We start from the raw sequence: 15,382 nt of genomic DNA on the forward strand, positions 1-15,382 counted from the left end.
CCTAGGATTGATATAGGGCAGGTAGAGTATCTGTGTTGTTTTGATAAATTCATACATATATATTTTTTCCATAACTTAAAAATAAAAAAATCCACACTTCGACGAAAACCTTAGCTTTTCTACCCAATTTTGGCTTAACTCATTTGTCCATCAACCTCATAGTCGGACGAAACTTCTCTTAGCCAAACTTTGAGCAGAGGTTTTTGGTGTATTTATTTAATGTAATTTACCAATGAAACTATCTCCGCCTTCTCTACCTAAAGCTTTTAAACTTTAGTAATTAACAAATTCCATATCGATAGTTTCTGTTTTGTCATGTCATAATAATTGTCTTCTTACATGTGTTATAAATTTTTTAAGTAAGTTACAAAAGTTTTCCAATAAGTATTTTATTTTGTAATATGAACACCTCAAATAAATAAATAAAATGAGTTTTTTAATGTTCTATCTTTCCCTTTTTCCTCTTATATTTCCACAAAAACTTCTTCTTTTCTCCTCAATATTAAAATAGACAAGCAACCACAAATCTTTTAGTATTATATATCATCATCCTCAAATGTGATTCTAGCTCATTGTGTCTCAAGGGGACTAAAATAAATTAGAAAAAACATGTAAGGTTGAGATGGCGTTTTCATATTGAAGTCGAGTAATGTCATACAATTAAAATAAAAATTAAAGTAGACAATTTAGTTCAACAAGAAAACTCTCTCATTATTGATATACCTAATAACAATATCATAACAAGATCACATGCAGATTTTGGCAAATAATTTGCTCCTCTCTTCTAATCAGTGTCAATAGATAATTGTACATAAATGTGTTCCTTGATTCAATTGGATATAATCAAGATTAGAATCAAATATGTATGAAAATGGTTAACCTTCAAATTGGGTTTTGACAAGAAGGTGAAATTTAGATCATTTTCTGATTCATCTGTGGGTTATGTTAATCTTCTCTGTATTTTTTCAATTTGTATGGGTGTATTATAAAGTCAAACAGTGTGGGCCTATTTTTACATGGTGTAGAGGGAAAGTCACCTATACCATTTTAGTGGGTTCCTGAAATGAAATGAATATGTGGGACTAATCTTCAGGCCCATGATGTGGACACTTGGACTTATCTTACTATTTGATGCGACGGTTTCCGACAATGAAAGCAGTTTTCCGGCGACGGTTTTCTGACAACAATGGCGGTTTTCCGACGAATGTGAAGGGGTTGTAAATTAGTTTATTCTTATTTTGTTATCTGTTATTTTGGTGACCTTTAGGGTCTTTTCATCCGTGATCTATAAGATCCTTTCATTTTCGACCTTTAGGGTCATTTTCTTGAGTCGTGTCTAGTCCAATTTCTTTCTCATTATGAGGCACTTTGCATTTAAAGGTATGCAACTCTCATGATGTTTGAAGAGAGAAATAATTATGACAATCCATGTATCAATTGTGATTCAATCACGTATGAATGAATATGGTTCGCTTGGTTTCAAAAAAAAAAAAAAAAATCCTATTTGATGCAAAGTTTTGTTCGCTGTACTATAGATAAATAATGAATTATCGAAAATGCTATAAAATGCGGTTGACAAATAACAACCACACTATCTTTCTCATGCTCCCATGTTCTTTAAATAGTACTCAACAAAGTGTAGAAAAATTGGGAGACGGGCAAGTATGACACTACTAAAAAATCATTATAATGATAGTAATAAGAAATCAAAGTCCAGTTTTAGTTACACAAGAGAAGAAAATGTCTTAATATCTCAACTACTAAGCAACTGAGAAGCATTTGGAGATTTACTCTCTACTATCATCTTCTTCGGTTTCTATAGTCTCCATCACTTCCCCAACTATAATCTTCACCAGGAGCGTGGATAAAGGGGTGCATCCGGTGCGGTCGCACCGGGCCCCCCCACTTTATCCAGGGCCCCAATTTTATTATCCATCAGACTATTGAAGTACCCAAAAAAATTTTAGTTACCAAAAAAACAATAGATGAATTTGTACGGTTAGACTTCCACTCTCTCTCTAACTTTTTCTCTCTCTACCATTAAAACCAGTACCTCCCTCTCTCTAACTTTTCTCTACTTGTATATGTTATTTGACTTGTCTCCATTCCTCTCTCTCTAGCATTAATTGTAATGTACTATTCTTTCAATAATGTAATCTACTATGTGTAGAGTTTATTGTTTTTTTTTTTTGTTGCTGAGATAAGTTTATTTTATAATTAACCTTATAATTCTACTCTTGAATAGGAGTATAATATTGGTATGTATATAGTATTTTCCAAATCTCCAACATTATCTCATCTCAAACTTGTCTAGAATTGCTTCATTTTTTATTTTGTTCATCTCAAACTAAAATTGGATTTACAACTTTCTTAATTCTTTACAAGTTCTTCCTTTGTACATCGCTTTTTTTTTTTAATTAATTCAATTTTTTTACAAGTTCTACACCTCAAAAGGTGTTCTTCTCTCAAAAATCTCCAAATCTAAAAGTATTTTTAATTGTCAATTTGTCATAATTGTTAGAACTTAGAAGCAAGTACACATAGTCAAAATATTGCATAAAACTTTTATTTTCATCTAAGTGTTAATTTTTTTCTTTCAATTTTTTGCAATATTGTTTTATGATTTGAATTCATCTGCAATTTGATATTTTGTTTAAAAATTTTATTTGCAATTTCACGTGTATATTTTTTTTCATTTCTTATTTATGATATGGAGGGCCCCCAATTGAAATTTCGTACCGGGCCCCCAAATTCTCGGCCACGCCACTGATCTTCACTCAGGGACGGATGCAAGAGGGTGCGAGAGTGTGCGGCCGCACCCCCTCGACGCTCCCAAAAAGTTTTAGTAGTAACCTAGTAATCTCTACAAAATTGAAGGGTTTCTCTTGCGGCCCAAATCGGTAGGAAAAGAGCAAAAGTCCGTAGCAACTGAGCGCAAATGGCTTTAGCTACAAACTTTCGGCTACATGGTAATTCGTGATTGAAAAATAAGTTATTTGGTTATGACTTTGGTCGTAGCAAAAATGCATATAGTCATATAGTATATGATATATCCATCTCTAGACGTCGAAATCTACGTCCCTGTCTGAACTTCTTCCTTTTGTGCCTTATCTTAAAGACTTCTCCTATTCAAGGAATCACACATTTTCAAAAGTCATATTCAAACAATAAAAACTAAAGGAAAAAAATACCCTAACCGCTCTCTCATATATTCCGCTACAATCTCCAACAAAGACAAAAGCAAAAGTTCTAGAAAAAGTACCGACACATCAGAAGCTACCCACACCATAAGAAATAACTATATGAATTATGTAAAATAACATCCACGTGGCAAAGATCGATCCACTCCTCTTAAGATATTATAAATTGCTTCATTCATCTCTTCGTCGGTTGGTTCTTCATTCGGATTCTTAACTACATTGCCTTTTCCTAGAGTTCATGAAATTTTAGAAAATTTGGTTAGGCATAGGAATGTATAGTTAGATTCAATGATTAGTAATTTTGTATCATATTTGAGTTTTTTTTTTTAATGGTAACGTTGTCTTATTTATTCAACTAGAACGTTACAACACAGAAAAGAGAGATACGGACATGAAGAAAATAAGAATTACATTCTGTAAGAGAACAGTTTTCTTCATTCCGTGTCTTCGAAAGCTAGCATCCTTCTCCGCGATAAAAGTGGAAAAGCGAGGTACTCCAAAGACTATTGTGTAGGACCATAGCCAACGACGTTCAACCATCTCCCAACTAAAATGCCAAATAGGGGCCCCTGCGAACCATGACCGCCACTTCAAAGCCAGATATAGCTCATACCACACCCGAAGAACTAAATGGAGAAAGAAATTCATAGCTTCAAAAAAGCTACACAATTTCTTAAAGGCGGAATCAAACGATTCCATGATTACCCTCCAGTATTCTCTCGATAGAGAAGTCATGTCCCACCCCAATCCGGAAAGATCGCGATCGAACACCTGGAAACAAGGGTCGCTTACTAAGTATGAGTCGAAAGACTCAACAAAGCCAGCAAAATCATGCAGAGGAGCTGCAATGGGTGAAAGGTGAAGTAGGGAACCATAACTGATGAGAAATATGATCATAATTGAGTCCACCGTTGTATTGTTAATCAAGGTAGGAGAGGCTCGGAACCATAACAAGACCGATGATAGACCTATATAGATAGTGGTGTCCGAGACATCTGATAGTCCAAGCAGTAGATCAGAACTAAACCTTGACCATTTACCCGGGTCAAATGGCTTTCCAAACATATAAGCAACCCGGACCCGACGGAATATTCTTGGATCAAACGACTGGCCCAAATAGTGATAGAAACAAGTCCAGCTATAAAAGATGATTTTGGGCCACCTAACTATCATATTTGAGTTTGAGTTTATAATGTCAGAACAAGAATATGTATGGATTTATTATTTTTAGGAACGGTTCTGAACGTGCTTGTTGAGTAAAGTATAGTATGAATTTTGTATCATAGTAAAAATTCAGAACAATTACTTGCAATTATGGCACGCTCCGGTTGAGAGATCTTATCGAACTGTCAAACAGTATCAATCTCGTACTGCAATCGGACTTTTTATCTACACTCGTCCGCCCCAGAGAAGGATTTTCCAGAGTGCAAGGTTGGTCGGTTACTTATTATCGAAGTAGAACTAATCAAGGGTTCAGACGATTATAACAAACATGTTTGTAAAATCATTATAATACTGATCTTATCAAACACTTCAATTTCATTTCAAATGATCCAAGTCAAGTTCAATTTATTACAACAGAAAGAAGAAAATGTTTTCAATTTTCGCAAACTAAGCAACTGAGACATTATTCACAATCTTCAGATCTTCGTCTTACTATGATCCACTTCATTCATCGTCTTCACTTATGGAACCAACAGTCATTACCCTTGAAACTATCTTCTTCACTTCTCCCCTTCTATGCTTTAAATCCCTACGAAAATGTTCCCCTGTATACATAAGGGTTTCAGATATTGCTCCTTTAAAATGCTTTAATACGACTCAGATCTTAATCAGTGCTATATTGTACAAATAATCAGGACACCATACCTAATCGTTCCGTCATAGATTCCGCTATAATCTGCAACAAAAATCTATTCGAGTCAGCCAAAAACGAATACTCTAAAAGCTACCTCGAGTCAATTTGTGATTACTCAAGTAGTCCGGTATCAGATCTGATATATAGTAAAAGCGAGCACCACCTAAGAACTACACAACAATGAGAAAAAGAACTCCAAGAACTAATAAAATGGTGTACTCACATCATAAGGATCTACTCCTTTTAAGATGTTACGAACTGCTTCAGTCATCTCTTTTCTGCTAGGTTCTTTGTTACGATTCGCAACTGCTTTCCCTGTCCCTGAATTTCATAAAATTGGTTTCATCATAAGAATATATAGTTAGACTCCCCGAGTGTCATACTAAGGAAAAGTTAGACTCAGACGAGTCAGCTTCAGATGGGTCAGACTTAGACAGGTCATACTCAGTCGAGTCAGACTATTCAGACAAAGAAACAAACATTGCCTTGTGATTGAGTTTGTAGTTTTGAAACAAAATTGTGTATAACTTCATTGTTTTTAGGAGCAGCTCGAGACGTGCTTGCAGGTGACTTACTACGAGCCTTTACTTGCTTGTTCCTCATAGCTTTGGCAGGGGGCCGAGATGGTACAAAATAAGGATCATTACTCGCACAAATTATGTTACAAGTAGTAGGTCTGAAGCTCGTAATTTGTCTTAAAACAAAAATGTGTATACCTTCATTGTTTTTCGGAGCAGCTCGAGACGTGTTTGCTGGTGACTTACTATGAGCCTTTACTTGCTTATTGCTCATAGCTTTGGCAGGGGGCCGAGATGGTACAAAACGGGTAACTGTTATTTGTTTCGGACATTCAAGAAATTCGAGCAATTTCTTTCTCATCTCCTGAAAGCAGGTTATGAACCAATTGTGTAACCAACCATTAAGTCTTTAAGAGTAATATATGATAATTAAGACAGAAGTATCCATGGTAATGATATTAACAAACCTTTCTAGTATCGGATTTAGAAAGTGGGATCTCAAGCAAACTACATAAACCGAACAAATTTTCTTTTGTGCATTCGCAAAGCTTTTTCATTGTGTTTTCTTTTTCCTGCAGAAAATTTTGGCTTCAAAATTAGTTCTAATTGTATAAAGTTTTGATTCAAATTAGAAAGGAATCAGGTCTATAATAGTAAGTAACTTGGTAGACGAGTAATGAGTTATCGCACCTCATCGTTAACCCAAACAAAGCCTGAAAATTTGTATATATTACTCTTTAATGTACGAGGCTGCAAAAAAAGAAAACCTAATGTTGATAATGACAAGATCAGGTTTCTAAGTATAAAGATCATAAGAAGAAGTTGTTTCTTTTTACCTCTATTGCTGTCTTTCCGAAAAGAAGAGTGTGAAGTATGTGTAGGACTGAATTGATACTTCTCTTTGATATATTCGAAGCAACTGAAATATTAACAAGATTGAGTCAGAGGATGAAAATTTAACCTAAGTTCTTATATAAGTTTTGAATTGGGACAAGATCAATAGAAATTGTACACTGAAACAGAATTTGATTGAACAAAAGTGATTCAATGGAAGATGAAGAGAGATATTACCCTTTGGAATATCTTTTAGTTGTTTCCCACGACCCTGAAAAAAATAATTGATCGATAACGGAGAGATATCAATTGATGAAAAAGGAACATCATTTCACTTAATTATAGTGATCAGTTGTATACCTTGACAAACTTAACGAGATTATCGTCATCTGGTTTGAATCGATCGACAGGTTTTCTCTTCCGCATTGGTCTATTAGAAGCTGTAAGCTGTTGTTCAGAGCTCGAACTTTTCATTCCTGATGATGAATCTTCATCTGATTCTGTCGATTCATCTGATTTTTCGCCCTTTTTCTTTTTAGTTGACTGTTTTTCCCTACTCTTATTCTTATTTGTGCTTTCAACTTCTTTATCTTCATCTGTTCCATCAGAATCTTCATCATTCTCTTCTGTTTCAGAATTTCCTTTGTTTTTCTCCTCTGATTTCTTGCTTTCTTCTTCATCATCATCATCATCATCATCATCGTCTTCTTCTTCTTCTTCTCCATTGTTGATCTCTTTATCTTCATCTGTTCCATCAGAATCTCCCTCTTCCTCCTCCGATTTCTTACTTTCTTCATCTTCTTCTGAACTCTCAGCCTCTTTATCTTCTTCCTCTGTTCCTTCTTGCTCATCATCAGATTTCTCCCTCTCGTCATCATCTTCTTCTTCTCCACTTTCGCTTCCTTCAACTTCTTCCGATCCTTCAGATTCTTCTCCTTTATTCTCCTCCTCTTCCTCCTCCTCAGATTTTTTGCTTTCTTCTTCTGAACTCCCAGACTCTTTATCTTCTTCCTCTGTTCCTTCTTCTTCCTCATCAGATTTCTTCCTCTCGCCATCATCTTCTTTTTCTTCTCCACTTTCGCTTCCTTCAACTTCTTCGGATCCTTCAGATTCTCCTCCTTTCTCATCCTCCTCCTCCTCAGATTTCTTCATTTTCTCATCATCTTCTTCTGAACTTTCAGCCTCTGTTCCTTCAGATTCTCCTTCTTTATCTTGCTCATCTGATTTCCTCTCATCATCATCTTCATGTTCTTCTCCACTTTCGTCATCTTCATCTTCTTCAGATCCTTCAGATTCTCCTCCTTTTTTCTCCTCCTCGTCAGATTTCTTCATGTTCTCATCATCTTCTTCTGAACTTCCAGACTCTGTTCCTTCAGATTCTCCTTCTTTATCTTGCTCATCTGATTTCCTCTCATCATCATCTTCATCTTCTTCGCCACTTTCCTCATCTTCATCTTCTTCCGATCCTTCAGATACTCCTCCTTTTTTCTCCTCTTCATCAGATTTCTTCATTTTCTCATCATCTTCTTGTGCACTTTTAATCTCATTCCTTCTTTTTGATCGTATCTCCATTTTCTTGTTCTTTCTTTCATATCTCATCTCAACTTTCTCATTCCTTCTTTTCGGTCGTAGCTCTCTAATCTCATCTTCTTCTCCACTTTCGTCATCTTTATCTTCTTCCGATCCTTCAGATCCTCCTCCTTTTTTCTCCTCTTCGTCAGATTTCTTCATTTTCTCATCATCTTCATCTTCCTGTGCACTTTTAATCTCATTCCTTCTTTTTGATCGTATCTCCACTTTCTTGTTCCTTCTTTCACTATCAACTTTCTCATTCCTTCTTTTCGACCGTACCTCTCTAATCTCATCTTCTGTAACTTCAACCTCGGAATTCTTTTCATTTTTCAATTTCAAACCTGATTTTGATTCTTCTCTACTTTTACGAGCCATGATTATAGCACAGAAGAACTAAAACCCTAAATTTTGCAATCGAGTTACAGTATAAAGCTTTCTAGAGAAATGTGAACTACTCTCTGATTCTAACTGAAAAGAAATGAGCTCGATTTCTGTTCAGTTAACTAGTATTTATAGGCGGTTATTCGTGTTATTTGTTTCTCTTTCTATCTCTAACGAAGTCGTACCTGATACCTGATCTTGATCCACGTGTATTAATCAATGGTAAAGTACAAGAAAGCCCTTCTTTAATACACGTAGCATCAAATTAAGAAAGGTTGTAGGTTTACACAATAGCTCGCGAAGGATGATCATGTTCATACTTTTTTTAGTGGCATAAACTGTAATTTTCGTCAACTATACTGTTCTCAGAGATTCAAGGGATTTCAATTTTCGCGGTCGAAGAAGAGAGATTTTAGAGGGAAAAGAGAGAGAGAGAGATCTATTTTTGAGACAGAGGAGAGAGAGAGAGAGAGTTGATGGAGGCGAAAGGACGAAAAGTTACTCTTCTACACAGTGCGGTGATCGTCACGATGGATTCTGAGGAGAGAGTCTTCAAAGACGGTGGAATTGTTGTCGACGGTGATAAAATCATAGCGATTGATCAATCTTCCCTAATTCTGAAGGAGTTTTCTGGTCCTGATGTTGAGATCATTGATCTGAATGGCAGAATCTTACTTCCAGGTTTCATTTCTCTCTCTCTCTCTCTCTCTCGGACACACACACACAGTTTCTCTCTCTTGAAGTTGTTTTATTGATTCAATTTCATGAAATAGGGTTCATCAACACGCATGTTCATACATCTCAGCAGCTAGGAAGAGGGATAGCTGATGATGTTGATTTAATGACTTGGTTACACAAACGTATCTGGCCTTATGAATCAAACATGACTGAGGAAGATTCTTACATTTCTACATTACTTTGTGGAATTGAACTGATACACTCTGGTGTAAGCTCTCTCTTTCTCTCTCTAGGGTTTAGTTGGGACAGTTTCCTTTAGAATATAAAGTTGAAATTGAAGTTGCTTGGATCTAAGTTAGTGTCAGTATAATACTATAATTTTCTATATGCTTCTGCCTATCTGATTCTAATAGGTGTTTATCAAATGCTAATCAAACACAACTAAAGCTAATCTTTGTTAACAATAGGTTTGTTTTAAGAGTCTCTTTCAGATGTTTGAGAGAATTATATATTTGATACCTTGACTTAGGTAACTTGCTTTGCCGAAGCGGGAGGACAACATGTTTCTGGAATGGCACGAGCGGTGGAGCTATTAGGGTTACGTGCATGTTTAACGCAGTCAACCATGGACAGTGGTGAAGGTTTACCTTCGAAGTGGGCTGTTCGGTCTACTGATGACTGTATTCAGGTTTAACATACTATAATATTCTTGTATGCCTTTCAAGTTTCAAGAAGTAACTTTGTTTGTATGGATTGGTCGGAATAGTCTTTTGTCATTTCAAGTTATTAGTTTAATCTTGTCCAAGCTTCTAGTTTTATTGTCATTGCTATGATGTTATCTAGTTTGGCCTATTGGGATTGTTATATTCTGTGGTTCCAGTTCTACTTTGTATTCGATTAAGGTTAAGTTCATTGTCGTGTTCATGCATGTATTTAGGATTTATTTATCAGCTGTTGTAGTATCAGAGCAATGTGATGAGAATGTTTAGGAAGCATGTATGAGGCATGTCATTGTTATTGATAGGGTAATTATTTGTGGCTTTGTGGAGCTATGTTTCCCGCTTTTGTTTTACTTGGTATTCACATATCAAATCTGTTTATTTTGCACAATTTTATCTTGACTAGCTACTCTTTTATCTTTTATTGTAATGCCAATGTATTTACTCAAGGGTGCAGTTGCAAAAGCAACTCTACAAGAAGCATCATAATACAGCAGATGGGCGTATAAGAATATGGTTTGGAATAAGGCAAATCCTGAATGCAACTGATCAGTTACTATTTGAAACTAGGGATGCAGCCGAAGAAGTACAAACAGGCATCCATATGGTACACATCCAAACTTATTCTTTTTTTTTGTAATTAGGACCGTCAATTTACCTATCTCTGTTAGTACTTTAGTTGTTCTGTCTTGTTATACGTCTTTCTAGTAGTACCTTTTTTCTCAAGAGGTCTTATTTTCCATGCTTTGTCGCGTAAGACCATCAAGAAGGAAGATTTGGACTTTGAAAACTAGCTCCTCATACTTCAGATTGTTAATCATTCATGTAGAAATATATCATTTCAGCCTGTATTAGGAAAATATTTGGATTTATGAACTGATCAATTGGGAGAAGCGGTGCATCACTGAAGGGAGATTCTCCCTAAATATTGGCTATCTTCTCATTTAATGGGACTCGTGCAGTATTTTATTCTTCAAAGTTAGTAGCTTAACTTCTTCGCTTTATCAGGAAAGTTACAGCGTTTTGAAAGAATAATTTCATTAATATAGTGAAAGGCAAAGAATTACTACAATCAAAGCTTTTTGAAGATGAACTTTTGTTACACAACCACTTCATCTAATAGCTCGAGTTTGTAAAGAGAGTCTTATTTGATATTTTGTGCTGATATCGGCGGTAGGTCCACTGCCCCTAATACTTCACCCAAGTGCTAGCATGAATCTTTTTTGTTTTTCCTCGTAACCTGTTTTAACCCCTGACCTCTTTGGATGTTATAGTATGCTATGATATCATGCTAAGTCTGCAAATTTACAACTAAAATTGGCTATAAGTGGATTGACTGTCTTATTACTTGAATTACAAGCTAACCTTAGTCTTTGTGCGCCTATTCTAATACAACCCTTCACGTGTGGTGAGTTTGTACCTAACACATGTGTTTTCTGTTACTTGGATATAGTGGAGCATTTGCGCCTATACCATTTGGGCTGAAAGACCCTGAACCTTTAATACTACGTTAAACAACCATGTTCCCTGGAAGCTCGATTTTGGAGAGCCGTTTATTTGATATTTATTCAGATAATGGGGTGGCATACTATCCCTAATTGTTATACTATCTCTGAATATGTTATAGTAGGTCATCTTAGAAAACTGTTTCCGCGTGGTACCTTTGTTTCAAAATCTGAACTGCCATTGTTACCGTATCCAGTTGGATCTTGGAGCACATGGATAAGGATTGACGCCTCTTCCTTCAAATTTTAACTTTAGATTTTAATTCTTTGATCTTTCCATTATCTCCAGCATGTTTCAGAGATACCTTATGAGAATCAACATGTAATGGGTACTCGTGAAGTTGATCATGGAACAGTTACGTACTTGGAGAAAATCGGGCTTCTAAGGAACAACTTGTTGGCAGCTCATTCTGTTTGGGTCAATGATGCTGAGGTAAGTTTCCATGAAAACCTTTTGCATTCTATGTTGCTCTGATTGCTCACTTAGTTGAAGTCGGGTCCATAATCTATATACATAAGAAAGATACAGGGATTAGTAGTAGCATTAAAATGCAGCCTTTATAAGAAGAAAAGGCTTTATCTCTGTCTAGTTTTCAAAATTAACAATTTATTAGTTTTTGAACACAAGTCAAATGTTATGAAAGTGTAGATATTTTTTTTGGATGATATGAATAGAAAAGTTCATCTAGGTCATCAATAGTGACCTTTCTCCATGATTGGGTGACCATCCAATTGCCCACTGTTTTGTGTTCTATTCTGTAACTGCTAGCATATAAATTGTTGATTCTAGACCAAAGTGTTTCAAATATATATTGATTATATTCACTCTCATGTCATTTGAATATTATGGCCAATGTTGTTCTAAACTCTAAAGGGAATACCGTGTCCCCACTAATGCTTGAAAATTGTAAGAAGTCATTTTTCTTGTTTGCTGACCTCTTTTTTTTCAAAGGTTTGTGGACGTGGAGAATAATCCATTTCCTTTTCTACTTGATTATTTGTGAAATCTAACTTTTCTACCTTCATTAATTACTTCGCTGACTGATGATGGCATTAGCATAGTGTCGGAAGCCTGAAAATGAGAAAAATTGATGAAACAAGAAAACAAGAGTGTTCATCTCATAATACCATGTCTATCCAAGTTGCTGACAGCCTAACATACATGACTTCTTCCTGCCTCAAGACTTCTTTATTTGATTTCTACCTGCTGCGAGTAGTTTCCAAGAGTTAAGAAATAAACGTATTCTACCATATTATGTGCTGAAAGAAATAAATAATTTTACGGCATGCTGAAGAATACGAAATATTCATTACATTTGAAAGTTTTGTGTAGAAGAACCTGATAAAATTTATTTGTCAATAGTAAGAAGAAAATGGCACCTGGTTCATTATCTTACTTATCTGTATCACATATATTCCTCATTTTCCTCTTCAACAGATCGGTTTTCTTTCAAGGCGCGGTGTTAAAGTTTCTCACTGTCCTGCTGCTGCAATGCGCATGCTTGGGTTTGCACCTATAAAAGAGATGGTGGATCTTGGCGTTTGTGTTTCCTTGGGTACAGATGGGGCGCCATCAAATAATAGGATGAGCATTGGTTGGTCCTGATCCGATTTCATAAACTGTTCTATTTGGGCAGTATATGACAAACTTCTTAGTTTTTTTTTGCATAAATCTTTGAGAGTGGCTTGTTTATCTATCGAGCTCATTGTTCGGTCCCGTATTACTACTTTTATCTTCGAATCCTCCATGTATATCGTTAGTGAACTGCTTTTATGTTGATGTTATGTGACAATTTACATTATACATATATGCAGTTGATGAAATGTATCTGGCTTCTTTAATTAACAAAGGGCGGGAAGCTTATCTGAAGGGAACAACTGACCCCACAGCTCTACCTGCTGAAACGGTATTGAAAATGGCAACGGTAAACGGTGCAAAATCAGTACTTTGGGATAATGAAATAGGCTCACTTGAAGTTGGGAAAAGGGTAAGTTTAATGACTTAAATTGCGTAATACTTGTTTCCCATCAGAACAACTCAAGCTGATCAATCTCTCCTTTTATTTTGCTAGGCTGACATGGTCACTGTTAATCCCTTCTCTTGGTCAATGTTACCTGTACATGACTGGTACGCCTCCATCCTAAGTCCATGTAATTTGCAATTACTCTTTTGGTAATTACATGTGGTTGGCAGACTGAGGTCTCTTTTACTGTGATGGTTGGCATGAAAGAGAACCAACTCTATTTCTACACCAGAATCTCCACCTTCGGATCAGCAAACTGGGTCATATTCAGGCATCAAGTCTGACTTCAGCCATGTCAGCAACATGCATGTAGTTTTCAGTTTTACCGACTCGCTCTGCTCCTTCCTACCCACGTCAATCATTTAAAACCTTTCTTTTGATTTATAAATTGACCCCATATTGGTTTCGGTTGTTTGCTGCAACATTTCATCTCAATCAACTATTTGTTTCTTGGACAAGATTCCAAGGTGCAAATCATTTCCTATGAAGACATGATTTGAAGGAGTATTAACTTAAATTTCTTCGATGTTTTATACTCGTAGCCCCTGAGCTCATCAGATGGTAGAATTCTTCGTCTTAGTTTCTGCTTTCTCGTGCAGCATTTCAAGCCTCGTGTATTGCATGCGTACTGAAAACATTGAGTCCGTGATGTGCAATGGGCATTGGATTATGAAGGATAGAGTGATTTCAAATGTGAACGAGGTACTCTCTAAAGCTTAACTTTCAGTACGCATATGTTATTGGGTATGGATGACACTTCCTGTATTATCTGCCTGTTCTTGAGAGAATGTTATATGTTATTGGTATCGACTAATTTTTTGTTTCTCCAAGATATCATGCTGTAAAAATCAAGGTTCAACTATCTAGTTTGAGTTGTGGGAATACCCAGGAGATGTATAGATTATGTAGCTCATCCATTCAATCTTCATGATAGTCGATTCTGTTTCTCTAAAAAACAATGTTTTGGTTTTTATTTCCCATCATTTGCATTTGGTGATATGATTTGTTCTATGCTTTTTCGTGAAACAGGAAGAAGTGTTTTCATTAGCAAAGCAAGCTTCAAGTGAGCTTCTGAAGAGAGCAGGCATCACGATTCCTAGCAGAATGAACGTCATCTGATATTCGTTTGATTATTATGGACCTGCATCCTGAACTGCTAATTCGAGATTTCTGAGCAGATTATTAGCTGGTTTTGTTATTTGGAGTTCTTTTCTGGAGAAGGATTCTTGAAGTTGTATCAGACTTCCATATCCATTTGTACAAACTGAAAATAACTAGAAGAACTCTTATTTCTCGTTTGTTTGAGTGAGAAGTTATATAGGCATGCGGGTTTTATTATGTATTATGCCCACAAAACATAATACGGTAGTTTTTTTTTTTTTTTGTGTTGAAAGACATCATACAGTAGTTGAGTTGGAGCAATTCAAATGTTAAACCCACGAGCAAGAAAATAAAATTAAAAAAACAAAAACTCATCTTCATCTCCATATTCATTTTCTTTACCATCACCCCAATCACTCCATCACCACACCACAACACCGTCACTAACCACTACAGTGGTGAAGGCAGGTGGCGACATGGTGGTTGATGGAGGTGACGGCGAATGTCAAGAGTGAGAGAGAAATAGGCACGGGGCAGCCTTGGCACTGGTTGTCCGCCTTTCTCAATGATGCATGTGGTGCTCCTAATATACATGAGCTTGGTCCACCACCTTTTGGTGCAACGGTTGGACACCTCTCTTAAGTCCATGAAATCGTGGGATCGAGTCTCAGTGGAAACAGTTTGCCATCAAGGTTTACCCTATGTAGTTTAGGTTATAAATAATGTAATAATTTGTCGGGCTTTAGGCCTCTTTGTTGTCGGACTTTAGGCCTCTTTAATTCTTAGTTTAAATTAGGCGGTTATCGTGCTTATTAAATCTTCATGATGCATCAATGTCTTTTAACGACTAACGAATATCGTAGTCGAATTCCCAAAAAAAATAAAAAAAAATATACATGAGCTTGAAAAAGCAATAGTGCTACTCGTCCTAAGTTTTTTTTTTATCCCGAAGCTAACATGGAACGCTCATTTTTAAATCCGGCGGGGCAGGT

At 36.1% G+C, this 15,382-nt stretch overlaps 2 protein-coding genes across 3 annotated transcripts; one reads left to right on the forward strand and one right to left on the reverse strand.

The window, feature by feature from the left end:
- Window positions 1–4,721: 4,721 nt before the first annotated feature.
- LOC147542428 (uncharacterized) lies at window positions 4,722–8,468 on the reverse strand. Its single transcript, XM_086635040.1, has 9 exons — window positions 6,771–8,468; window positions 6,648–6,681; window positions 6,413–6,495; window positions 6,267–6,326; window positions 6,044–6,148; window positions 5,775–5,940; window positions 5,282–5,379; window positions 5,070–5,100; window positions 4,722–4,969 (listed from the first exon to the last, which is right to left on the reverse strand). Exons 1-9 carry the CDS (start codon window positions 8,355–8,357, stop codon window positions 4,869–4,871), a joined length of 2,265 nt encoding a protein of 754 aa, XP_086491166.1. The 5' UTR covers window positions 8,358–8,468; the 3' UTR covers window positions 4,722–4,868.
- On the forward strand, window positions 7,057–14,711 carry LOC147542429 (uncharacterized). 2 transcript variants are annotated; one of them, XM_086635041.1, is made up of 10 exons: window positions 7,057–9,044; window positions 9,137–9,309; window positions 9,571–9,729; window positions 10,218–10,367; window positions 11,555–11,698; window positions 12,704–12,860; window positions 13,081–13,253; window positions 13,338–13,393; window positions 13,889–13,991; window positions 14,319–14,711. In XM_086635041.1, exons 1-10 carry the CDS (start codon window positions 8,840–8,842, stop codon window positions 14,406–14,408), a joined length of 1,410 nt encoding a protein of 469 aa, XP_086491167.1. In that variant the 5' UTR covers window positions 7,057–8,839; the 3' UTR covers window positions 14,409–14,711. The 2 variants fall into 2 exon arrangements, 1 of the variants encoding a protein (XP_086491167.1); XR_015223480.1 differs by having other exon boundaries at window positions 8,840–9,044; window positions 13,889–14,183; window positions 14,224–14,627.
- The last annotated feature ends 671 nt before the right edge of the window (window positions 14,712–15,382 follow it).

Source organism: Eschscholzia californica, unplaced genomic scaffold, assembly GCF_041429995.1.
Source record: "Eschscholzia californica isolate CP2 unplaced genomic scaffold, dmEscCali1.0.p SCAF_4, whole genome shotgun sequence".
Taxonomy (NCBI): Eukaryota; Viridiplantae; Streptophyta; class Magnoliopsida; order Ranunculales; family Papaveraceae; genus Eschscholzia; species Eschscholzia californica.